The sequence below is a fragment of the Heloderma suspectum genome, chromosome 4 (genome assembly GCF_057233095.1).
Source record: "Heloderma suspectum isolate Gila_16-S chromosome 4, 16-S_ref, whole genome shotgun sequence".
Lineage (NCBI taxonomy): Eukaryota > Metazoa > Chordata > Lepidosauria > Squamata > Helodermatidae > Heloderma > Heloderma suspectum.
The window spans coordinates 142944124-142969623 of record NC_139461.1 but is presented as its reverse complement, the minus strand read 5'-3'; the positions used below and the strand labels follow the sequence as shown (position 1 = coordinate 142969623).

Genomic DNA, 25500 nt, shown 5'->3' with positions numbered 1-25500 from the left:
TTTTCACCCCTAAAAAGGGATATTGTAGAGTTGGGAAAAGTGCAGAAAAAGGCAACTAAAATGGTCAAGGGGCTGGGGCATCTCCCCAACAAGGAAAGGTTACAACATCTGTGACATTAGCTTAGAAAAGAAGCAAGTAAGGGGATACATGATAGAGGAGTACAAAATTATATATGGTGTGGAGAAAGTGGATAGGAAGACATTTTTCTCTCTCTCTCATAATATTAGAACCCGGGGTCATCCCATGAAGGTAGGAGGTTTAGGACAGATAAAAGGAAGAACTACTTCACACACTGCATAGTTAAACTATGGAATTTGCTACCACTGGATGTAGTGATGGCCACTGATTCGGATGGCTTTAAAAGGGGATTAGATCAATTCATGGAGGATAAGGTTATTAACGGCTACTAGTCATGATGGCTATATGCTACCTGCAGTACCAGCAGCGGTATGTCTATGTACACCAGTTGCTGGGAAACACAAGCAGGAAGGTGCTGTTGCACTCATGTCCTACTTGTGGGTTGCCCACAGACAGCTGGTAGGCCACTGTGTGAACAGAAGGTTGGAGGAGATGGACCATTGTTCTGATCCATCATGGCTCTCCTTATGTTCTTAAGTGGCATCATGAGCTCCAAGTAAATTTGTTTTGGCGTGAAGGATGTTAAAAAACAACAACCTAAAAATAAGAAGGGAAAAACAGATCCACAAATACAGAAGATTAGTCTTAAGGATCTCATACTGGATATTTTATGGCATCCCTGTCCTTTTAATATTGATAACTTTATTTCAGTTGTCCTTGAAATATTTCCTTCGTCTTGGAAGCATTAGTGAACACTCTAGCAGTGGAGTCTGTTGATGGTGTCTTTGGCAGGGGGAGGAGAAATGAATATGCTTGACATTAATATTGGTTTCTACAGGAGCTTGGACTTTTCACATCATTATCAGCCACTTTTTATATTAACATAATACGTTTGCATGGCTTGAGTTTTGAACTTCAGGAATGTTTTTTTTGGAATAGGGTATTTTTTCCTGGAACTGCATGTTTTGTGTGTAGTTGCACATTTTGTTATGTAAAAAACCACAAAAGCAGCTGCGCTGGACCATGAGCAAAATATCCAAAATCCACAATTTACTCCTTCCAGAGTAAATATTTTATATGTAGTCTCCAAATAGGTACCACTGGAAAAGGCAAGTGTATCCGATGAGAATTACCACCTCAGATTGTTTCATGGTCTTGCCTAGATAAGGATTATAAAGCATTTCATTTAATAATAATAAATTATTGGTGGCTTGAAATATATGGTGGAACATTAATGGTGTCTAGTTCATTATCAAAATGTGCAAAGTCCCTTTTCTCTACTTCCTTTCCTTTGAAACCATTTATAATGTAATTTGTACAATAATTTCATCTTTCTGTACTTGTTTCAGTGAAACTAAAAGGATGGAGTTGGAAAGAAAAATGCTTGACTTCAGCAAATCTGATTCTTGCACGTAAGCTTATTTAAAATTTAATATTTTTTTTTATCATGTAGTTTTGGCTATGTAATATGATGTAATTTGAAAGTGTTGCCATCTTAGAATTTGTGATACAACACTGGTTGGCATACAATAATAAATATTGTCATGCTGTATCATCTTGATACAGTACTTAAGTAGGTACTTAAACTTACTGGGCAGAAATGCTTGTAAGATGTTTTGAAAATTGGAACATAAGGTGGGTGAGGGGAAAGGGAGAAGAAATATAGGGAAAACTAAAATGTTTATCCTGGATTATTACTTGATGGAAACAGACCCCTAGCTAAAAACCTTGAGGTGAGGTGAACACACCGGGAAGGGAGGATAGAGAGAATCAGTGCAGAAAATCTAGAACATAAATATATGTAGCCTAATATTCTTGGAATTATTTAATTGTATGAAAGTTTAATAAAATGTAGTTTAAGTTTGTAACATTTAAAAAGGAGTGTCTCATGCTTGTAAGTCATTCCTGTACTGCATTTGCATCTGTTGGCCAGAACGCTGGAAGGCTGGAGGAACAGAGCAGGCTTAGGCTTCTGAGCACCTGGGTAGATTATGGCCTGCCTGCTCTCCTCGAGGTTTCCACAGGTAAAAGGGCCAGAGGCTTTGTTCCTTTTCTAAAAAATGAAAATGCTGAACTTTCTAGAAAGGGACCTACGTTTCTCCTTTGGGGAGCTGACAGACAATTAATTTTACTCACCCACACATGAACTATGCCAGTGATGCCAGATTTCCTCCTTTGGAGCTACTTACTATGGGTTGCTTTGGGCTGGGGCTGTTTGTAAAGCAAGAACCTTCCTGGTTGCATGCATATGCATCCATATACATTTAATAAACTACTGCAGTTCTTATTATTTGCAGTGGTGAGCTGCCAACATGCCTGGAGGGTATGGTATACCAAACCTATTGCTCTCCTTCCCCCATAGCCATAGGACAAACAGCTGCTGGCTCTTGGCTGTTACATGCTTTTCCTCCTAGCAGTACCTCTAGGTTAAGGCAGCTAATGGGTGGTATCAAAAGGCACTTGCTATTTGGAAATGTTTGGATGAAACAGTGGTTTATCCAGGAGGTGAGAATATGTGTGCACAGCCTATTCACAACTACTGAACTTTGGTAGTTGTGAGTAGGCTGTGCAAAGGGCAGTATAGCATTAAAAAGGAGAGTGGAGGGAGACACAGGTGAAGGGGTGGTGGTAGGCCCCTCAAGGTACATGTGCATCACGCCACCTTGTGGTACCTTAAAGACAAAATTGTGGCATATATTGTGCGACAGTAAGTCTTTATAGCGCTTAAAATGCATTTGTATGTAGAAAAGTGGCTAATGCTAGAATGAAATAAATGTGATTCTACAAGACTTTGGTTTTTGCTGCACCTGGCCTATGCTGCTATGCCGCTGGCATGAACCACAGGGAAGATTTAAATTGAGATACAGGGAGGAACTAGCCCTTTTTAGATTTACTAGTTTCACTGAGAGAGTATTTTTCTTTGTGTGTGTGTGTGTTTGTGTGTGTGTTTTAATGTAACAGTGAGCTGCTAAGATCAGGAAGCTGCAATTAGGCATAGTTTCTTGTTATGTCTGAACCCAGGACTATGGTTAATTGCTCCCAAACAAACCAGGAATGGAAACCAGTTTTAAACCAGACATAAGTGGGCCCGGTAACAACAACCCATTGGCATGGGTTGGCAAGGCTGCCAGAGAGTGTGTTGACTCCCATGTGCTTACGACTTCAGTTTTGAATGAGCTTTTCATCCCGTTCCTGTGTTGTTTGATGTGACATCTGAACCTAGTGCTCTGGACTGTTTAGGGTTAATCAACCCAGAGTTTAATAATCACCTATGGTTTGTTATTAGATTAAATCTCTGGGCTGTTTGTCCCTCAACAAGGCAGAGGTCTGAGTTTGGATGTCACATTAAACAACACTAAAACTGATTAAAAGCAGAATTGACGAGCATGCAGGAGGCAGTGTGCTTGCTCCCTTGCTCACAGTCCCACCAGTTCATGGGTTAAACAACCCATGAATTGGCATTACATATGAACCAGGTCCGTCTGTTTTTCCTTTCTCCTTTTAAAATAGATGTATATGATGTCTACACAAAACCCCAGGATGAGCTGCCACTCCTTTCCCAGGATGAGCCAAGGAAAACCCCTCTAAAATATATGTATTTGAGTCAAAAGAGCTCTTAGAATTGGAATGACTTTGGAAAGATGTAGGAAAATTTCTAAGCAAAGGAAAAGTACATAATATTGCTTTACTTAAACTTGGACGAAGGAATTTTTTTTCATCAGAAAGCATATATGGGTCAAAAGGCCTACTAGTCCATGAGTGTCATTCTAGTCTTGCTACAAAACAAACACAAGCTAGAATGTAATGTTTCAATCCATTTTTCAATGTGAAATAAAAATACATGAAATAACGAGAAATAATAGAGAAAGATCCAGCCAGAGTTAAGCTCTTTAAGCCCCATTGATTTCATTGGGAGAGATTTAAGACTTAAGTACTTTTAAGTTTAGCTGGATTATGTCCATAGTTTTCTAAAGAGAACAGCCAGTCTTCTAATCAGTTCTATGAACAATGGAGGAATGACTGACTTTCAGTACCCCCCCTCCCTTTTTCACCTTGGGTATCTGAAAACTAATTTATTTATTTTAAATCAGTGTTCCTTACACGATGAACTACAATCCCAACCAGTAAGAACACCCTTAGGAACCCAATCTAGTCTGCATATGGGTACACTCTCTTTGTGCTTCATCCAAGTTACTACTTTCCCACATTTGTAATTTGAATGGCACAGAAACTGCATGGGGATATGAGTGGCACACATGGAACTCCCAGCCTCTACCTTTGTGCTGTTTGCGCACATGCATAGGTAGACAAGAGGGAAAGAGGGACACGGGAAATAAGATTGCATTGAGCCAAATAGAAATCCTCTGGGCACATGTGGAGTGGATCAGACTATGCAGCAATTTTATTTTCTTAATTATAGCCTTGGACTTTTGTTGAACAAATCTGGGTACATGATTAAAGTGGAAGGTAATACAATTAAACACTATTGCAGTTCTTACTCCATATATTTTTCTAAGGGTGATTGCGCTGGGCTGGCCTCCTGTGGAGCTTATGTGCAGTAAATACTTGACTTCCAAAAGGAGCTATTTCTCTTTTTGTAGTTATGGCTGTATTTTATTTTTTCCCTTGTGTAGAACTAAATTGCAATACATGAAGCTTAAAAAATACTTAAAAGAAATATGTGAGCGTCAGAAGAAGTCTCTGCTCCGAAATCAAGATTTGTTGAAGGAATTCGATTGCATTGAATCTCATATTAGGAAGTTTGCTTCAAGTTCAGAGTCCCTTCAGAAGCTGAAGGTATATATTCTATACTTTAATAACTGATGATGGCCTGGTTCACATGTAATGGCAACCCTGAGTGTGGGTTGTTGTTGAATCATGAGTTATGGTTATGTGCAAACCTTGCATTATGGTTTAAGAGTGGGTTATTAACCACAAACAACCCAGGAAGAGAATCCATGTTTTGTTGTTGGGTTGTGAACTCTGGGTTGTTCATGGTTAACAACCCATAGTTAAACTATAGCCCAGAGTTCGCATGTAATGACAACCCACGATTCAACAACAACCCATACTCAACCTGTACTCTGGGTTGTCATTATGTCTGAACCCAGTCAATAAGTGCTACCACACTTCTGATATCAGATATCCTAAAAAAAAAATTTAGAATAATTTGTTGTGTGACACATGCAAATATATAAGTAATGCGCTGAGCCAAAGTACCCTTGTAGTTCTGAAAATGAGAGAGAGTTGAGGGCACAGAATCCCTTAAAAATCCTTCTTATAATACTGTGGTTCTGTGTCTGCGTTCCTACTTACCAGATGTATGATATCTTGGTTCTATGACCAATGCAACTGAACCTAAAAGAATAAAGAGAAATATCTCCAGGCATTTCATTACAATTTCTTGTGATTTTTTTTCTTTGTCTTGCTTGTGACTTCAAATTTTAGTAGCTATTGAAGCATTCTGGAATGGTCTCATGTTATTGTATAAGAAGATTGTTGTTTGATGAACGGTGTTACTTTGGACTTAACCACATCACCTTTCCTTGTTGGTTTCTGCTGTATTAACGCTTTTTGTTGGGATTCATTTGGATGTCAAGCTCACACTTCTTATCCTTTTGTTGATAGAATCTTCATAGGAGTAGCTGGTTACATATATGCCATCTGAAAAACAAAACTCTTAAGAAATGATCTTACAGTCAGAGGTTGTGTGTAGGTAATAAGGTTTGAAGATGGTATTAAAAGTTGTAAAACATTTTTCTGTAGACAAATGGCAACTGTTACTAAAGGAAATGTAAGATAATACAATAAGGTCATGGTGAATATGAATGAATTGACACATGGTTGCTCATATCTACGACAGGAGGAAACCCACAGAATGTCATAGATGGTAATGTAATAGGTTTTACAGGAAAATGAAGAAATTTTCTACAACAAATGTTTTAACTTTTGAGCCATTATGATATACCTATATATGAAAGTCACTAAAATATTCAGAATGCTTATTGAGAATCCTGTTCAGAATGCTCCTGCTATTTATTTTTTTAATAACATGTATAAATATATATTATACTATATGTTTATCACTGTGTGCAGTCCAGCCAAATAAAACACTTTCTAGGTCCATTGATTTCAATGGGAGAGTTCAAGCACATGCCCCATTGAGATCAGTGAGACTTGGTTCTGCTTAATGTTTGCTGAATCACAACCTGCGCTGATAAGTAGGTTGTTTAATCTTAATCTAGACACCTCTCTCTTTATATTAGGCACAGTACAAAAGAGAAATTAAAAGTAGGCTTATACTTGAGAGAGAGAATATATTAAAAAGTGAAGAGAGAGATGATATTAAGCATCAGGTAAGTTAAAATATTTTAAAACCATGTAATGCACATTGAGCCAGAGTTAAGAACTTCAGAGTCCCATTGATCTCAATAGGAAAGTTAAGGGCATGTCTAAGTCTCTCCCATTTAAATCCATGGGACTTGGAAGTACTTAGCTCTGACTGGATCATACCATAATCTTTATTAATTGAAGAGCTTTTAGTGGCTTCTATTTTATTTAGTGTTTTAAAAATCTTGTTGCAAAACCCTTATTTTCACCATGCAGTTTAAACTGTGGAACATTGATGAAAAGGCACTTTCATTGTGAAATTAATAAATAGGCAGAAAAGCCCCCACTTTAGCTTATGTTCCATTCATCTAGTATTCTTATGTATTGAACTCAAACAAGTGTGGCAAAATCTTTTACATTTAAGTCTAAACCTGTAGCATTTATAATTTTGTACATTTTGACCTTCCCCTTCCCCAAAGAAGCAACAAAAATAGATTGAATATCTAAACCACAGACAAAGGCTGACAAGGAATACTCAAATATATTCTGCCATATATCTGCAGTAATGCAGCCTTCTAATCCCTCCTCCTATCTCCATATAAATGATACAGTTCAACACCAGAGCTGTTTTTCTTCCCTAAAAGCAGGAAAGCTCTTTTAGATGAAATGTCTAAAAACGTCTTGTAATAACTTGGAGCATGCTGGCAAGAGTAGTCACTTGTGACTATGTGTGAAACCCCCTCAGCTAGTCGATATTGTAATAAGCCAAAATGGGTAGCATCCATTATTCAGAAAAGCCAACAGCATGCTTGTCCCTTAGGCTACAGCATTCATTAAGGAAAGCTTACTGGGCTGAAAGCTGGAAACAGATGATAACAGGATATGATTTTCATATTTAATGCATTCCTTGGAAGAGTATGTGTGCTGCAGATTGATAGAAGAATCAACTGCTACTTTACTAAAAGACTTTCTAGTTTGCCCTATAGCTACCGATGGAATCATTCAGCCAAGAAATTAACTTCTCCTCCTTTTACCTGCTTTATGTATCAGCTAAGCAGGCTGTCTTGCTGCCAGTAAATGTTATTATGCATTTAACTGTTTGGTATTTAAGACTCTTATCAGGAAAGAAACAGAGGCAACACTATTTTATACATATATATATGTGTGTGTGTGTGTGTAGTAGGAGGAGGAAGGTTTTCATTTTTCTTTCTCCGTTGTGTTAACAGGCATTAATCTGAGTTTATAGATGTTTTTCCCTTGCTGTAGATTAAAAAGGTGGAGAAACCTTGAATTTAGGCCATTCTTCATAATATACAGAGCGATAAGCCTCACCAACCTTGACCGATATAAGTAGGCCTTCTACAATGTATGAATTGCATTTGGTTCAAATATTGATGAAATGCCATGGATAGAGTTCTGAAATACTAAGATGGTCTGAAAATGTTTGTCCTTGGAGTTTTTGATCTTAAAGAAAACTGCACTTCCTTGCTGCTCTATTTACATAAATACCTAAATATCAGAATTCCAGAACCATATAGTACTGCAGTACTATAGTACCCCCGAATTGTGAATTGTTGTCATGGTTGCCAATTAGTTTTTTATTTACTTATCCTCTGTATGGAACCATGTATAATGATGGTGCGTTTTAAATAATGATTGGGATCCAAACAGCACTAGATATGAGCAGGAAATGCTTCTGCTACACATGAGGCTGAGAAATCTTTCTCTAAGCTTCATTTTCTGTTCTGGAGGTTTTGGGGTGGGGAAGTGCAAGTGGCTTCAGGGAGGCTGGAAAATTTCCTGTTTACGTGGCTTCCACGCATGGTCTTTTGGAACCCAGCCAATCATATATATATTTATATATCCTGAATTTCAAGTATTACTTCCATAAACAATCTCAAAATAACCAGAGCCTCTTGTAGCAACCAAGAGAACAACTGACAGTTCAGATGGCATACGTACTGAGAGGAAGGGTGGCATAAGCTCTCAGCTCCTGTCTGTCCTCTGGCCAGTAGGCTGGGAGTCATACTTTCTTTGTGCTGGCCTCGATGGACCAGGGAGATAAATGAAATTGCACAGGATCATCCTCTCAGTAAGAAACCTGAAAGTAGATCCCTGTTTTCAAAAGGTACAGATGGTCAATACAGTATTTGAATGCCTTTGTGACTCAGTACAAGGCAACGTATAAGGGTGCTTGGTGGGCAAGTGAATGTCAACTTACATGCTTGTCATGACAAGCCCTGAGTGGTAGGGGAGAGGGTTAAGTAGGCTGCTTTTGCATGTATAAAGGCCGTTTTCCAGTATTCTCTCACATTCTCCCTATGTTTCATCACACTCTAGTGTGACAAAAACTATTGGGGACACAGCTGAGACTAGGGTCAAACCCTGCCCCTCAACTTTGAAGAAGGTCTGTGGTTAAATCCTCAGCACCTTCAGTTTAAAGAATCTCAGGCAGCAGTAGTAGGAAGGACCCTGCCTGAGATCCTGGAAAGCTGCTGCCAGTCAGAGTAGACATAGATGGGCCAATGGTCTGATTCTACAAGGCAGATTCTTATGTTCATATTTGTTGGTTTACTAGGTTTGATATTGAACTACTTGGTACAGTCAGCTTGTGATCACCTACAATATTTTGGTTAAAATATTAAGTGTCTTCATGTTTACTGACTTCAGTGCAAATTGAGGATGCTTAAGCACATAGTATTTGGCAATGTGCAGAACTGTGTAGATGAATTTACAAAAGCGTGAGGGCACAATTCCATGGGAAGTTCTCCTGTACTCTCTGTTCATTTCAGTGGGGCTTGCATAAGAGACCTTCTGGCCGGATTTTGCCTACTTGTCTATCTTGGGCCAAAAAAGCCTTTTAGGTATAGGTTCATTTTTAAAACGAATAACACCTTGCTCTCTCAAACCTGTGCATCATCTTTTAAAATTCCCATCTACCATGACAAAAAATTATTCTGTTGATTTCAAACTGTGGTTTTCAGATGGTGCCAGAAGCAAGACAGGCAGGAATTAACACCAGGACAGCCATGTCAAGAGGACTATATCACACAGCAACGATCTTTATGGGCCGCCAAATGTCAGCTGTCTCAAGCGTTGAAGATTTCAATGTGCTGCAGAAATCTTCGGAGCTCACAAAGAGCTTTTCAATTTCTGACCAACATTCACATAGACAACCATCACAGAGCAGTTATATGACAGACAGCTGTGTAGTACAAACTAATAGTGATCTACAGCACTCAAATAAGCCTGACAAAACAGATGGGAAGACATATCTGCTGATGGGTGAGGAAATGCCAGTCACATCCAGTGTATTATATGAGAATGGAAGAACTTGCTGTTTAACAGTAGAAAGCAAGACAAATAATTGCCGTAGTAATTTTGTGGAACGCAGAACGTCTCCTGAACTTAACTCCCTGTTACATGGAAGATTAAGTCCTGAGAACAGAACCACCGATTTAAAAAGTGACAGTTCCTGCAAATCATTGGAAGAAATACTGACACATGAGCACTCTGTACTAAATGAACAGGGATCTAAACGGCCAATCTTATTGGTTTGTCACCCTGAGCAGCTTGTTTCTGGAAATGACCACTCAAGAGAGAAATTCCCAGGTATAGTGATGATGTGTGTAATGGGCTTGCAAGGAGGAGGAAAAGCTCTTCTGTTATCTAGCTGGATTTTTATGATGGTACCATCACTGCAAGTTCTAAAAATGCAAAGGTAGTGCTAGAGCTGTGAAAGGCCAGGAAAAAAATTGGAAAAATTTGGGGGAATTTTTTTTTTCCCCCCGAGGACTGTTTTTGTTTGTTCTCAAAAAATTGGAAAAATTGAACAGGTGTGGATTATGAAATATTTTCTTCTAGAATTTAAGACAAAATATTTATATATTGTTACCCAGCCTTTACTCCCACAAAATGATTTCTAAAAACTATGTAATAAGAACACTTTATAGAAAGACAAGAGATGTAAAATGTCTGGAAATAATGAAGCAATGGGGAAAATATTTTTTTAATCCTCTCTGCAAGATTCCCAGTGTAGTGAGTTCTTTCATTCCTTATTAAAATTATTGATCTAAAGTATATTTTACTGATAGAAAATTATGCTCAGTTTCCCAACATGTGAGTTGATTGCCACTGTGCACTCTTGGGAGTAAATGTGTATTCTTGACAGGTTGGCTTTTGTTTTGTAGAGTCCTGTGTTTCTGATGATGTAGCAGTCATTTAATATAGTTCTAATCTATTCAGACAATAATTACCAATTTACTAACTGAGTTTACTTTTAAAATGTAATGATAATTTTATGAGCAAACTAAGTCATACATGAAATAAGTTGAGGAACAGAAACACTGCTTTATGTTCCTAAAGCAGCCCTCCTCAACCTGGTGCCCTCTGGATGTTTTGGACTACAGTACCAACATTCCTGACCATTGACCATGCTGCCTGAGGCTGATAGGAACTGAAGTCCAAAATATTTGGAGGGTACCAGGTTGGGGAAGCCTGTCTTAAAGCAACAAAGTGACTTTAGATTTGTAAAGAGTGCTAAAAAAATATTTATTTTTCAATTTTTCCAAAATTCCTTGTGGAAAAAACTTCTTTTTCCCACGGCCTCAAAATTTCCAGAAATTTTACATCTCTAGGTAGTACATTTTTAAATTCAAAGGATAAGAGGGATGCAGTTTGGGACTATGCATCGCTTACATGAAGTTTGGTTTACTGCCTGAACTACTGTAATGAGACATCATGTAAGAGACCTGTATCTTTTATTTGCTCCATTTAGGTACAGCTTTCTAGATCACTCACTTGTTCTGAGATAGAGGCATTTTTTCCTGTTGCCTTCATTACTTTTAAAGGAATATAGGAATGCAATAGAGCATAACCTGAGAGCCTTTAAAGGGATAATTCCGTTGGAATACACAGTTAGATGGACTTTCCAAAGACTTAACAGTTCTACGATCTCTCTTCTTAGATTTGTATTTTATGCAGGAATGGAAGTCAATATGCTTTTAAAATTGGATTTTCATTAAGTTTATCAGTGTTATAACTGGTTTTTCTCTCTTTGTAGTTTCTTGCTGATAATGATTTATTACTGCTATCTGTTCTTTTTTTATAGTTTCAGTGGTAGAGATCTCTAGCTTCAATTCTTGCGGACATATTCCTCATTTATTTATATTTATATCCTGTCTCTTTTGAAAGAAAAACTCAAGGTGGCTAACATGAGAAGTTAACAAGTGGGTCAAAACAGGCCAATAGTAGATGCTTTGTGGTCTCATGTTTTTATTCTACAGGACAGCTCATTGTTGATGTAATTTGGAAGGGGAGGGGCCTGGTGGAAATTGACCCCACCAGGCAAGCATATGGGACCTTGCCCTTCTCTTTCCTTTTGCAGCATTGAGTGGTTTTGCAGTGTAATTTTTAATTTTCTTACAGACTTCTAAAAACTGTCCTCTTCAGATAGGCTATGAGATGGTTTGTTTTTAACCTCTGGTTTTTGTACTTGTTGAATATTTTAGCTGGTTTTATAATTCAATATATTGAAGCTTACATTGCTTTGGACAGTTTTTTGAAAAGACAACGTTAAAAAAGCCATTATGATCTATAATTGTCATCCATGCCAACTCAATGGGCTATATGTGGGCTGTATGTGCTTGTAATGTAAAGTAATATTTTTCAAATATTAATTATTATTTTCATGCTGTAAGGTTTTTATTTAAAGTGGAAGTAATAGACTTTTGTTACAGTTCCTGAGGATAATCTACAACTGGACAAAACTGCACAGGAGGAAGAAAGTGAAAGTTCAGATGGAAGCAGTGATCTTACTGTTTCTTTGAGTGAGGAGGAGGAAGAAATGAATCTGTCGAAATTACAGCCAACTTTACAGAAAGTAGGCTGCAGGATGTGTTTGAACTCAGTCAACGCAACATATAACAAGGAAGAAGAACATCCATGTTCACAAACATTATGCCACTGTATCTCAAGTGGAGGCTCATCTTCTAGGCCCGCAATAAGGTAAAACTAAGCCAGTAATATCTTCATTACTTTCAACAGCAGTGGCATTTTCGCTTTTCACCTTACTGAAATTTAGTGCAGGTGTGTGCGAAGTTTGCTTGCTGTCATTCCCCATAGGCCTTGTTCACTTCCAGCAGCAAACTGCTGCCCTTGATGCCTCACTTTTACACTTGCTACTGAGCGTGACTGTTTCACTGCCCCTAGCTTGCAGAGAGAAGGCTGAAACAGTTGTATTATCTCCCTGTGTTCTGGCGTAACACACCCTTCCCAGCATCCCATTGGTTTCCCTTAGCTGTAAATGCTTCTGGATAGCCAGACTTTCTCCTTTTTTGTGTCGCTTTCTAGCTGCTTTCCAAATACCTGTATCCCAGCTTTCCTGCCTATTCCCAGTCTCCATGCTTGCCTTTCCAGTCCTATCTAGGCTTTCTGCAAACTCTACCAAAATATAATCTATCTGAACTCTGCCTTGTTCCTTCTTAAACATGAGCTTGAAATACTCATTATTATCCTAAGTGCTAAATGCTAGAGGCTAAATTTTTAAAGGCTCATTTCCAATAGGTTTTGTGGCTGTACACACTGTAGTGTGGTCAGGTACCAGAATTCTTTCCATGTTGCTTTCTCGACTGACTCTGTTCCTCTTCCCCTCCTGCATACATGTATGCAGGCTGTATGTGGTACGCTGGGTCATTAGTTGCCTACTACTGGTTTAGTATGATCTTAGAAAAATGTAGGGTTTATTAAATATCTCACAGTGGTCACCTTCTTCAGGTCTTGGAGTCACATCACTGTGCCTGGCTTTCTTTATGTCATTACTCATCTTTGTACATAACTTAACATAACTTTGCATGCCATTTGTAAACTGAATAACCTCTGTGATGTACCATGACCATCCAGAGTATTGTAGCTTAAATAGTATTTTACAGTTTTCCAGACATTGAATTTGGGAGGAAAAATGTACATTGTTATAAATGACAATTTTGTCCCGGTTCACTCATCATGGCCAATTCCTGCATTGTTTAACCCAGGAATCGGTAGGGGTGCATGAGGGCAATTGAGTGCACTGCCTCCTGCTCTCCCACCACTTCTGCTTTCAGTTAACAACCCAGGAACACCCCAACAACAAACCTGAATTAACTCTGGTTTGTTTAACCCATAATCAACCCAGAATTTCTAGATTCGCACATCATGAAACAACCCAGGAATGGGCCATTCCTGAGCTGTTAATTGAAAGCGGAATTGGGCAAGTGGGCGGGAACCAGCATGCTCACTTGCTCCAGCACACTCACAAAAAAATCATGGTTAACAAACCATGGGTTGTTTGTTCATGTGAACAGAGTACAAGTGTGCTTAGTTCCAGTGGTACACTATTATAAATGATGGGGCCAATTTATAGATACTGTTATACTTTTAGGTATTTTAAGCCTATACACCCCCCCCCCATACAAAAACTATTTTAAGGCTTTACTTGTATATACAATTAGGCCACTTCAATCCCACTTACTTTGATCAGATTTCAGAAGCCTAACAGTGCACTAGATTGCAGTTCAGTTCAGTGTTATTGTTTACAACCTTATCACCTTATAACAATGTAACAGAAAGAAAAGGTTACAAAGGTAAAAATGAACAAATTAAGCATAGGTAAAAAATGACTGATAAATCAAAGCTGACGGACTAAAATTAATGATAAAATTTCCTAATACTGATTTCCAGCTGTCATTCTGGTTTAGATGAAGTTGAAGATCTTTCTCATTATCTGGTTAATTGTTCTTTAACACAGGACATTAGGGATTGCACTTTAATACTTTAACAATCTTCACATTTTATGTTTCCTCTTCATTCGTTGTGGCATATGTATCTTATAAGTTCCAGCACCAGTTTTAGCATGTATTGATACATCCAGATTCCCCACCCCCTCCACCAAGTTTAAGTTTTGTGCTCTGAGCTTCCTGTAAGGTGTTTAAATAGTTTTGTCTTGTAGGTATCAACCTATTACTATTGATTCTTCAAGCCTCTCCTTTCCAGCATAACAAATGTCAATGAACAAGCTGGTGGATAGCTACTGGTGTTGTCAAATTTGCTACTTGTCAGTATTGTCAAGCTGGAGGTGAAAGGCTCATCCTGCACTTTGTTAGTTCCCATAACTAACCTGTGCTTCATTTAGAGCCTTTAAAAGTCCAGCCTCTCGGATTTAGCACTAAGAAAGATAATGAGTATTTCAAGCTCATGTTTAAGAAGGAACAAGGCAGAGACCTTTTGCTTGTGCTGCTTCAGCTGCATTCAAGAGGACTTAGCACAGATGGATTGTGCATTACAAAATGTAACATATAATTCAAGCTGTCAGCTTAATCAGACTGTTTCCAGGAAGCAACCTGTAAAAGAGAAAGACCCCTTGTTTGCTGACCCCTGATCCATAGCCTGCTGCATCATGTCATCCATTTTGCTTTTCTTTATTTATGTGTCTCTTCCTTCCCCTCCTTTTTATTAATGTATTCCCTTCAAGTGGCACCCTGGAAAGACCACCCAGAGGGAGGAGCACAATAGGGAATGAGCTAGCTGAAATAGAGATATTGTACGACTTCAGCGCAATGAAAAGCACCGTTGAACTGCCTGTGTGTTCTCACTGGTTTGATGCGTGTTAAGTCTAAACTTGAAAACTCCACTCCCGCACCATCTTCATTTTCCACTGTTCTCATTCACTGTTGTGGAAGTGCATTGCAGTAGTGTTCAGCAGTTTGAGTGAATATTTTACAGCTTCATGTGGGTAATCCACAATATATACTAATGTTGTAGACATTTCAAAAACCTTGATTGTTGTAGTAGTATGGTTTATAGGCCAGCTGTGTGTTTGCTTTGTAGAGTTCTGCTGACAAAGCAGGCAGTCTGAAATAAAAATCTGAGTAGCTATTTACACCTCTGTAAAAGGATTAGCAGTACCCCATTGTTAAAATGCTTAAGTCTTAATTTGCATCATTATAGAGGTATCACTTTACTGCAGTCCCCCTTAGGTCCCACTTATGTTTTGTACCTGTAGGGGCTACTAGCCTTTTCCATTCACATAGGTGTAGAATTTTTAAAAATACAATCATTTGTGGCTTGTTAAATTAGAAAGGGCTAAATGCGATGTTGTTTGAGCTATGGCTTGCAGGTCATTGCCTCATTGTTCAAATTTGCATCTGAGATCTATTCTGTCCCTTCTCTAATCATGATGATGCATACAATTTCCTTAAATAATATAAAATATAATTTAAAAGTCTTAGGGGAGAAACCAATGGTGTCCTAGTGCTAGTGCTAATGATATTGCCCTAGCATAAACCAACACTTATGTAATATAACTAGCACAATGGGAAAAAGTGGCAATTTGCCATCAAATCTGGTGACAAATTACTTTTTCTCATTGTGCTAGCACACTGTTCTTAGGGCTAGCGCTGAGACACCATTGGACATTACCCACTTGTGCTAAAACAGTCTATCAGAGAAGGCTCATAATTTCTAATAATCAAATCAAGACAACTTTTTCTGCCATATATATGTTTTCGACAATTCCAGGGTATATAAACCTGAGGTGGGAACTTGAGGTTATGGCAGATACAGGGCTGCCACAGAAAGCAGCGACACCCATGTCCCTTCTCTTCTCATCCCTGTAATGACTAGGCATACTTGGCATGTATGGTGAAATCTTTACACTGTCAGTTTCTCTGCTTCATTGGTTACTGCTTGTGGTGATGGGAAACTCACAGTATGATGATGCCACCTTGCGCGGTATCCTTGGATATTACAGGGAGGGGAGGAGACAGGGCTCTTGTTTTCAGAGGCAGCAGTACTTCTGCTGTAACCTCTTGTTTGTGGCACGATACATGTAATATTTGCTGTATAACAGAAGGGGATGCTTTGAGCTTATAGAAGCTAAAAATTATTTTCATTCAGCATAGATGCTTTTTAGTTTAGCAACAAGAGAGCTACATTAATCCTAGTAGACTCCACACTAATCCACAGCAAAAAGAAAAAAATGTCTAAAGGTGCTATATAAGACTGTTACATATGTGTCCGTGTTTAGAAAATGGCTGGATACTTTTCAACTTTTCGTTTTATACAGTACTATGGACACATGTTGTTGTTGTTGTTGTTCAGTCATTAAGTCGTTTCCGACTCTTCGTGACCCCATGAACCATAGCACGAACCATAGCACGCTGGGCCTTCCTGCCCTTCCTGTCAGCTTCAGCTTCAGTATCTGTCCTTCCAATGAGCACTCAGGGTTGATTTCCTTTAGAATTGACTGATTGGACTTCCTTGCAGTCCAGGGGACTCGTAAGAGTCTTCTCCAGCACCACAGTTCGAAAGCATCGATTCTTCGGCACTCAGCCTTCCATATAGTCCAGCTCTCACAGCCATACGTCACTACTGGCAAAACCATAGCTTTGATGACATGAACCTTTGTCGGCAAGGTGATGTCTCTGCTTCTTACTATGCTGTCTAGGTTTGCCATAGCTTTCGTTCCAAGGAGCAAGCGTCTTTTAATTTCATGGCTACAGTCACCGTCTGCGGTGATCTTGGAGCCCAAGAAAATAAAATGTCACTGCTTCCATTTCTTCCCCTTCTATATGCCAGGAAGTGATAGGGCCAGATGCCATGATCTTAGTTTTTTTAATGTTGAGTTTCAAACCAGCTTTTGCACTCTCTACTTTCACTCTCAATAAGAGGCTCTTTAGATCCTCTTTGCTTTCTGCCATTAGGGTGATATTGTCTGCGTATCTGAGGTTGTTGATAATTCTCCCGGCAATCTTAATTCTGACCTGTGATTCATCCAACCTGGCATTTCTCATGATGTACTCTGCATATAAGTTAAATAAGCAAGGCGACAATATGCAGCCTTGTTGTACTCCTTTCCCAATTTTTAACCAATCGGTTGTTCCATGTCCGGTTCTTACTGTTGCTTCTTGACCCTCGTACAGGTTTCTCAGGAGACAGGTAAGGTGGTCTGGTACTTCCATCTCTTTAAGAATTTGCCACAGTTTGTTGCAAACACAATCAAAGGCTTTAGCATAGTCAATGAAGCAGAAATAGACGTTTTTCTGGAATTCTGTTGCTTTCTCCATGATCTAGTGAATGTTGGTGATTTGCTCTCTAGTTCCTCTGCCTCTGCGAAACCCAGCTTGTACTTCTTGTAGTTCTCGGTTCACATAGCGCTGAAGCCTAGCTTGTTATGTTGTTGCTAAAAACATAATCACATTGTCTCATAGAGTTTCTAAAATCTATTTCTTTAAGGGATGTACTTGATGAGACAGAGGCAGCCACATCTGTTTTTTTACATGTGTACCCGATTCATGTATTAAAGTTGCCACACCAGGGGTGGGTAACTTCGGGAATTCCAGGGGCCATTTTTGCCCCCTCCCACAGCCTGCATCCTCCTGCCCCTTCGTGGGGTGCCAAAAACGGGGGGGGGGGATCCAAATGGCATCCGAAGCTGCTACAGAGTGCCAAAATATTCAAAATTATATCCTGAATTTTGAGGGGAGGGATGGGGGCTGCGCAGGGGGGTGCATGTTGCCCACCACTGTCTTACACCAAAGGGGAGTGATACAGTAGTGGGAATGGGAGGATTCAGGTAATTTTTGTTGTAAGAAATAGATGCTACTCCCTCCTTTATGCATGAAGAGAGCACTCATTTGAATAAGCCAATGTGATACCACCACTCGGTTCACATTTGTGCGTTCACTTCATTTTTTGATATGAATACTAATAGTTATAGCCTATTATACCATTTATAATAGTATTATAATTATTATAACCTAGACCATTTGTTGTTGTTTCTGCAGAGAATGTTTATCATTTGAAGGATTCTCTCATCTCCTAACATTCATAGAAGAGTTGGTGACTAGAGCAGTTCCTGAATGCCTGTTATTATACCAGAGAAAAGCTGTGGATGCAGCAGAACTGGATACCCTGATAAGGTTTAATGATTATTCTAATTTCACTGGGAGAAGGAGTTAATATACTGCCTAGCTATCTAGTTTCCTGGGTTTAGTGATGATGTTACTAAAGAAAACAGGTGTTAATGCTTCTGGGCCTGATGGAGTTGGCAAGGCTGTTTCTGCACAAGGGACGTACCCAGCTCTTTCCCCCATTTTCCCCATTTCTGTTAGCCAATGGAGTAGGCCTTGTTCCTCCCCTATGATGGCTCAGTCAATAGCAGAAATTATTATCCTTTGATGTTAGTAGAAGTTGAGTCTACATCTTGGAAAGACTTTCCTTCAATATTTTTCTGAGCCATCAATTCCTGATTGATGTAGTTTCTGACCTGAGGAGGAGACTGCGGGGAGGCCTGCTAACACCAGCAAGGATGCTGCTTGAACAGTTCACAGGATAGGTGGTACTCTTTGACCCCTGTAAAGGCTGCTGGATGAAGACCTTATCTTGCTAGCTATGCATTGCCTCCATGTTCACTGTGAGTTTCCCTCACAAGGCTTTGCCACTGGGCAAGGTGAGGCAGCCGACTTGAGCACCAGATGTGGGCAGTGGTGGAGGAGTTCCTGATGAGATTTGCAAGCGTGGCCAGGACCAGGCTGCACAAGTAATTCCTTATGGGAAAATCAACATGGGAAAAAGGGGGACATTTAAACATGCCTGATGAGCTGGTGAGCTGAGACTCAAAAGGGTCATGTATAAGAAAAGGAAGGAGAGACATATTACCAAGGAGGAGGACAACAGAGTTGCTCAAACCTTTAAGGACAGTGTCAGAAAAGCAAAGGCCCAGAATGAGTGAAGGCTGGCAAGGGATGCTAGAAACAACAAAAAAGGCTTCTTTGGCTATGTTAGGACTGAGAGCAAGAAGAAGATTGAGGGAAGGGTAGGTCCGCTGCTTATGGAAGATGATGAATTATAAACAGGACACAGAGAAAAAGCAATACTACTACACTATTATTTTGCCTCAGTCTTCTCCCACAAGGGGAATTGTGTTCAAGCTGGGACAAGTAGAACAATGATATACAGAGGGATTTGCAGCCCAGAATAAGTACAGACATGGTTAGAAAGCACTTAACTACTTTAAATGACTTAGGTCTCAAGGACCAGATGAATTACATCTCCAGGTGCTGAAGGAGCTTGCGGACATTATTTCACAGTCGCTGTTTGTAATCTTTCAAAACTCCTGGTGAACCGGTGAGGTGCTGGAAGACTGGACATGGTCAAATGTTGACACTCTTCAAGAAGGGGGAAAGGGTAGATTCAGGAAACTACAGACCAGTCAGCCTGATGTCAATACTGGGCAAAATTCTTGCACCCATTAAGCAGTCAGTCTGTGAGCATCTAGAAAATAATGCATTGATACCTAGAAGCCAGCATGGGTTTGTCAGGAAGAAGTCATGCCAGACCAACCTTATTTTCTTTTTTTATAAAGTTCCTAGTTTAGTAGATCATGGGAATGCAAGTGACATAGTATATCTTGATTCCAGCAAAGCATTTCATAAGGTTTCCCATGATATCCTTGTTGACTAGATGGTAAAATGTGAGTTGTACTGCAGTTAGATGGATCCACAGCTAGTTCAGCAACCATTCTGAACAAGTGTTAATTAATGACTCGGCATCCTCCTGGTGGGAGGTCTTGAGTGGAGTGCCAGAGGGTTCTGTCCTAGGCCCTGTGCTGTTCAACATTTTTATAAATAACTTGGATGAGGCTGTAGAGGAACAGTTGAAAGATCTGGGTATGTTTAGCCTAGAGAAGAGAAGATTAAGGGGAGACATAGCAGTCTTCAAATCTCTGAAAGGCTGTTATGCAGGAGATGGAGCAGACTTGTTCTCTGTTGCTCCAGAGGGCAGGATTAGAATCAACAGGTGGAAATTGCAGGGAAGCAGGGATGCTGTAGCTCGGCGTTCTTCACTGCAAGGCCTGTGGGCCAGCAGTGGCTCTCAGTCACCTCAAGTGCAGCTCTCCTCCTTTCTCTTTTTGCAGTACCTGCTCACTCTTAGCAGGAACTCTCTAGCTTTGGTTGTTGTTTGCTTTGGTGGTGGGCCAGCTACTGTGATTTGGGCTACTGAAGGAGGCTTTGGGGGTGAGGAATCAGGAGTCCTGCCACTTGTCTGTAAGGTGGCTGAGTGGGAGGAGAGGAAAATGCAGGCCCACTCTGCCAATTAGCTGTTCGTGTAGGGGGACACGAAGAGTCAAAGAGCAATGTGATTGGCTAGCTGCAGTGGTGCACTCTGCAGGCACCGGAGGTGGAAAGAAAATTAAATGTTTGGGCGAGAGAGAGAGAGAGTGTGGAACAATACTGGGAATTTTTTTGCAGCACTGAGTAGAGTACACTTAGTGATGAGAAAAATATCCATCCCAATTGAAGGACCAAGTGGACATGTTGGAATTTGCTTTCTGGGAGAGAGCTGAGGCCTCTGGCCAAGAAAAGGCCCCCAAGTGACCTCAGCAGTGGTAACTGGAGCCAAAGTGGTTCATGCTTGAAAAATAGTGAAGAACACTGATGTAGCTGCACCCTGCAGTGCAGAGCCTGCGTTGCGCAGGGGATTGAACTAGATCCGAAGTCCCTTCCAACTCTATGATTCTGCGATTTAAATCAAGGCAGGAAAAAATATGTTTTTCATAGATTTCCTGAAAATGCTATAAATCTGACCACTAAGCCTTATTAATTTACAACTAAGTAGAGTATTATTGACATTCATTCATTCTTACAAGCAGAGTTTGCATCTCTTTGTCTCCCTGCATATATTGTGCATGTTTTCCTTTGTGAAAACCCTATGTTTGGGTGGAGTGTAAATATTCATATTTGGGAAATGATCAGATTGGTTGTTCATTTGGATAGAAAAGATTCCTTCAGCTCAATGTATCTGGTAGAGGTGTTGATTCCATTTAGTGATTAACTATATGATTAACATGCTTATGTTAACAATATTTAATGTTAACATAGTTGTTATTTAAAAGAAACTTAGTATTGAATTAAAACAATTAAAATCAGTTTTCTTTCTGATTTTGCTTTCTTTAAATCACTCATTTTTATCGACCGTGTTATATTGTCAGTTTTAACGAATTGCTCTGCCTTGCTTGGCCCAGCTCCACCACCAGCACAGAACTACAACAGTCCTGCCTGTCTCTCTGCACACGTAGCTTTAGACACAGAAGCCAAAAGCCCAGAACTTTCAAGCAGCAGGTTCCGGTAGTTAGGCCAGACAGAGTCATTTTCATGAGATGAAAAACTAAAAGGAATGCCCATATTTGATTGAATTTCTTACCAACGTATATGAGTGTGACAGAGCCATTAATTCATTTTTATGAGACTGCAAGTATAGGTTTAGCCTGTTCATAATGACACCTAATTTTAATTATCTTATTTTTAAAATCATACAGAAAGTTAATAATTTATGGTGTTTTAAAGAAAAAAATTAAAAATCTATTTTTAAATTAAAAATTAATAAAATCATAATCATCACTTTTTAAAAAATTCACCCTGGGGACAATGTAGCCATCCCTCCTGCCCAAAGAAGGTGGGAGGGGAATGGAAAGCATGCATAAACCTGTAGGATATACTGTATCTTTATAGCAATTGTTCACTTCTAGACCTGCCTCAGTTCTTTGGGTTTTGCTGGCCCATATCTTTGGCTTTCTGGGACGAGGGGGCAGGTGACTTAGTAATATGGGTTATTACTGATCTGAAATAAAAAGTTCCTTTTAATGCTAGTTTTGCACATGTTCAGGGGTACTCTGCATGCTCATTTGGTGGGGAAGAGGAAGTGTCAAAACATCTCCTCTTGCCCCCTCGCCCTGCAGGGGGAGAAATAAGGAGTACAGAAACAGCGTGGGGGAGGGACAGCTTAACCCTTTTCTTGTTCTGAATCACCAGTCACCACCTCCAGAAAGATTTAATATGTGATGAAACATACTTAAAAAACCCTATGGCATAGCAAGGGGAGGGGAGCCATTTGAGAAAGGATTACAACATGGAAATGGCACGTGGAAAACACCCCTCTTCCCTTCCTCTTTGTTCCTAAATGCCCCCATAGGAGTCGGCTTTTCCACATTTCACCACAGGCAGCAAAATATCTTAGGTGGGCCCTGTCAACTCAACAAGAGCTGTGCCCAAGTCCCAACCTACAAGTTAAGGCAAATGCATATAATGCTAGTCCAGTTTAGATATGGAAAAGCTAATTCCTATAAGGTCACCCCTCCCCTTGCCACCCTATAGGATTTTAAAGTATATTTCATCACATTTTAAATCTTTTTGGAGGAAAAGTAACCAAGGACTTTTGGTTCCTCCAGTCATCTGGGGGAAGTGCCAGATGACTGGAGGAGGGCTAACGTTGTCCCTATCTTCAAAAAGGGTAAAAAGGAGGAACCTGGGAACTACAGACCAGTCAGTCTGACATCAATCCCTGGGAAAATTCTGGAGCAGATGATAAAGGAATCCATCTGGAAGCACCTTGACAACAATGCCGTGATTACTCGAAGCCAACATGGATTTGTCAAAAACAAGTCCTGCCAGACAAATCTGATCTCATTTTTTGATCAAGTCACCTCCCTTGTAGACCGTGGGAATGCTGTAGACATCATATACCTCGACTTCAGCAAAGCTTTCAACAAAGTGCCCCATGATATCCTGATGAGCAAACTAGCTCAAAGTGGGCTAGATGAAACAACGATCCTGTGGATCCACAGTTGGCTACAGAATTGGACTCAAAGAGTGCTTATCAATGGGACCTTCTCAAACTGGGGAGAGGTAACGAGTGGGGTACCGCAGGGCTCAGTCCTGGGCCCAGTGGTCTTCAACATTTTTATGAATGACTTGGAGGAGGAAGTGCAGGGAATGCTGATCAAATTTGCAGATGTCACAAAATTGGGTGGGATAGCTAATACTTTGGAAGACAGAAACAAAATTCAAAGTGATCTTGATAGACTGGAGCACTGGGCAGAAAACAACAGAATGACATTTAATAGGGATCAATGCCAAGTTCTGCACCTAGGAAAAAGAAACCAAATGCACAGTTACAAGATAGGGGATACGTGGCTCAACCACACTACAAGCGAGAAGGATCTTGGAACTGTTGTCAATCACAAGCTGAATATGAGCCAACAATGTGATGTGGCTGCAAAAAAGGCAAAGGCTATTTTGGGCTGCATTAATAGAAGCATAGCTTCCAAATCCCGGGAAGTACTAGTTCCCCTCTACTCAGCACTGGTTAGGCCTCATCTGGAGTACTGTGTCCAGTTCTGGGCACCACACTTTAAGAAAGATGCAGACAAACTGGAGAGGGTTCAGAGGAGGGCAGCAGAGATGATCAGGAGACTTGAAACAAAGCCCTATGAAGAGAGACTGAAAGAACTGGGCAAGTTTAGCCTTGAGAAGAGAAGACTGAGGGGAGATATGATAGCACTCTTCAAGTACTTGAAAGGTTGTCACAGAGAAGAAGGCCAGGATTTCTTCTTGATCATCCCAGAGTGCAGGACACGGAATAATGGGCTCAAGTTACAGGAAGCCAGATTCCGGCTGAACAGGAGGAAAAACTTCCTGACCGTAAGAGCAATATGACAATGGAACCAATTACCTGGGGAGGTGGTGGGCTCTCCCACACTGGAGACCTTCAAGACGAGGCTGGACAGCCATTTGTCAGGGATGCTCTGACTTGGATTCCTGCCTTGAGCAGGGGGTTGGACTCGATGGCCTTGTAGGCCCCTTCCAACCCTACTATTCTATGATTCTATGATTCTAGGACGTGGTTGATGATTCAGAAAAGGAAAGGTTAAGCCCTCCCTCCCCCATGCTGCTTCTGTATTCCTGACTTCTCCCCCCATGGGTGGTGGGGTTCTACAAGGACCCCTTGGGCTACTGTTACATACATTTTCAAGTTATGTGTAGTTTGTGCCTCATTTGTAGCTTGCTTTCCATAACGAGAAGTTAATCAACCATACTGGAGCAGTGTGCTGATAAGATCCCTTTCTAGCACAATGTGGAAGAAACAATTTAGTTGCTTCTGAGTTGTACATTCCTCATGAATGTGTTGAAATGCAAAGACTTCTATATTTGGCAGTGGAACTAAGCATTCTCAGTGTCACAATGGTTATACCTGGAGGTGGTCCCATTGGCCAGGCTCCAGACCAGGCCTCGGCAGGCTGTGTTTCTCCCATTCCAGACAGAAATAATTCGTATGGATTGAATAATTGATGGATTCCAGAGGGATTTGGGGGATTTTCCTGCTGACAAGGCTGGTGCTCCGGTCGAAGCCCAGGTTTCTCTGTGGAATGCAGAGATGACTTGGGTGGTTGACACATTCGTGCCCAAGCACCCTCTCCCTCTGAACAGAGCCCAGCTAACTCCTTGGTATACACCCAGGCTGAGGGCAATGAAACAAGAGGGGAGACGGCTAGAATGCAGGTGGAGAAAAACTCTTGCTGAGTCTGACTGGATAGACCTCATTATTGAGCCTACTCTGACAGTGAGGGTGGCAAAGAGACAGTTCTTTTCCACCAGCGTTGCATCTTCTCAGTGTCGTCCAGTGGAACTTTTCCAAGTGGTTTGCAGCCTATTACATTCTGGGCCAGGGAGAGAGACTGTGGAACCCTCAGTAGCATGCTGTGACGAGTTTGCATGGCACTTTGAAGATAAAGTCACTCGGCTTCATCATGAATTGGACACCACGATTAATGCAGTTCCATTAGTAGAGGTGTCCAGAGCACCCTCTGGTCCAGTTTTATTGGATGAGTTTCAGTTACTGAGGCCTGAGGATGCAGACAAGGTGCTTGGCCAAGTCTGGTCAACCACCTGTGTGCTCAACCCTTGCCCTTCATGGCTTATTACATCAAACAAGGAGGGGATGTGTGGCTGGGTCCAGGAGGTTGTAAATTCCTCCTTGAGAGAGGGAGTGGTGCTGGTCTCTTTAAAAGAGGTAGTAATCAGGCCGCACCTGAAAAAGCCTAACCTGGATCTGGAGGATGTTAACAACTTTAGGCCGGTTGCCAACATCCCTTTACTGGGCAAGGTGCTTGAGCATGTGGTTGCAGATAATCTGTTTCATCCAAGAATCATTCATTCTTGGATGAAACAGATTGTCTAGATCCATTTCAGTCGGGCGTCAGGCCTGGTTTTGGAGCGGAA

General features: G+C 40.5%; 1 protein-coding gene across 7 annotated transcripts in view; it reads left to right on the top strand.

Moving 5' to 3' along the window:
- Positions 1 to 25500, top strand: part of KIZ (kizuna centrosomal protein) — an 81781-nt gene that overhangs the window by 15779 nt on the left and 40502 nt on the right. For 6 of the 7 annotated variants that reach the window (XM_084850718.1, XM_084850719.1, XM_084850721.1 and 3 more), the window contains 6 exons: positions 1429 to 1491; positions 4714 to 4876; positions 6346 to 6435; positions 9394 to 10021; positions 12148 to 12415; positions 18229 to 18363. In XM_084850718.1, the coding sequence (XP_084706844.1) occupies positions 1442 to 1491; positions 4714 to 4876; positions 6346 to 6435; positions 9394 to 10021; positions 12148 to 12415; positions 18229 to 18363 (1334 nt within the window). In that variant the 5' untranslated portion in view covers positions 1429 to 1441. The remainder of the gene's footprint in view (positions 1 to 1428; positions 1492 to 4713; positions 4877 to 6345; positions 6436 to 9393; positions 10022 to 12147; positions 12416 to 18228; positions 18364 to 25500) is intronic. The other variant, XM_084850716.1, reaches the window with a different exon arrangement.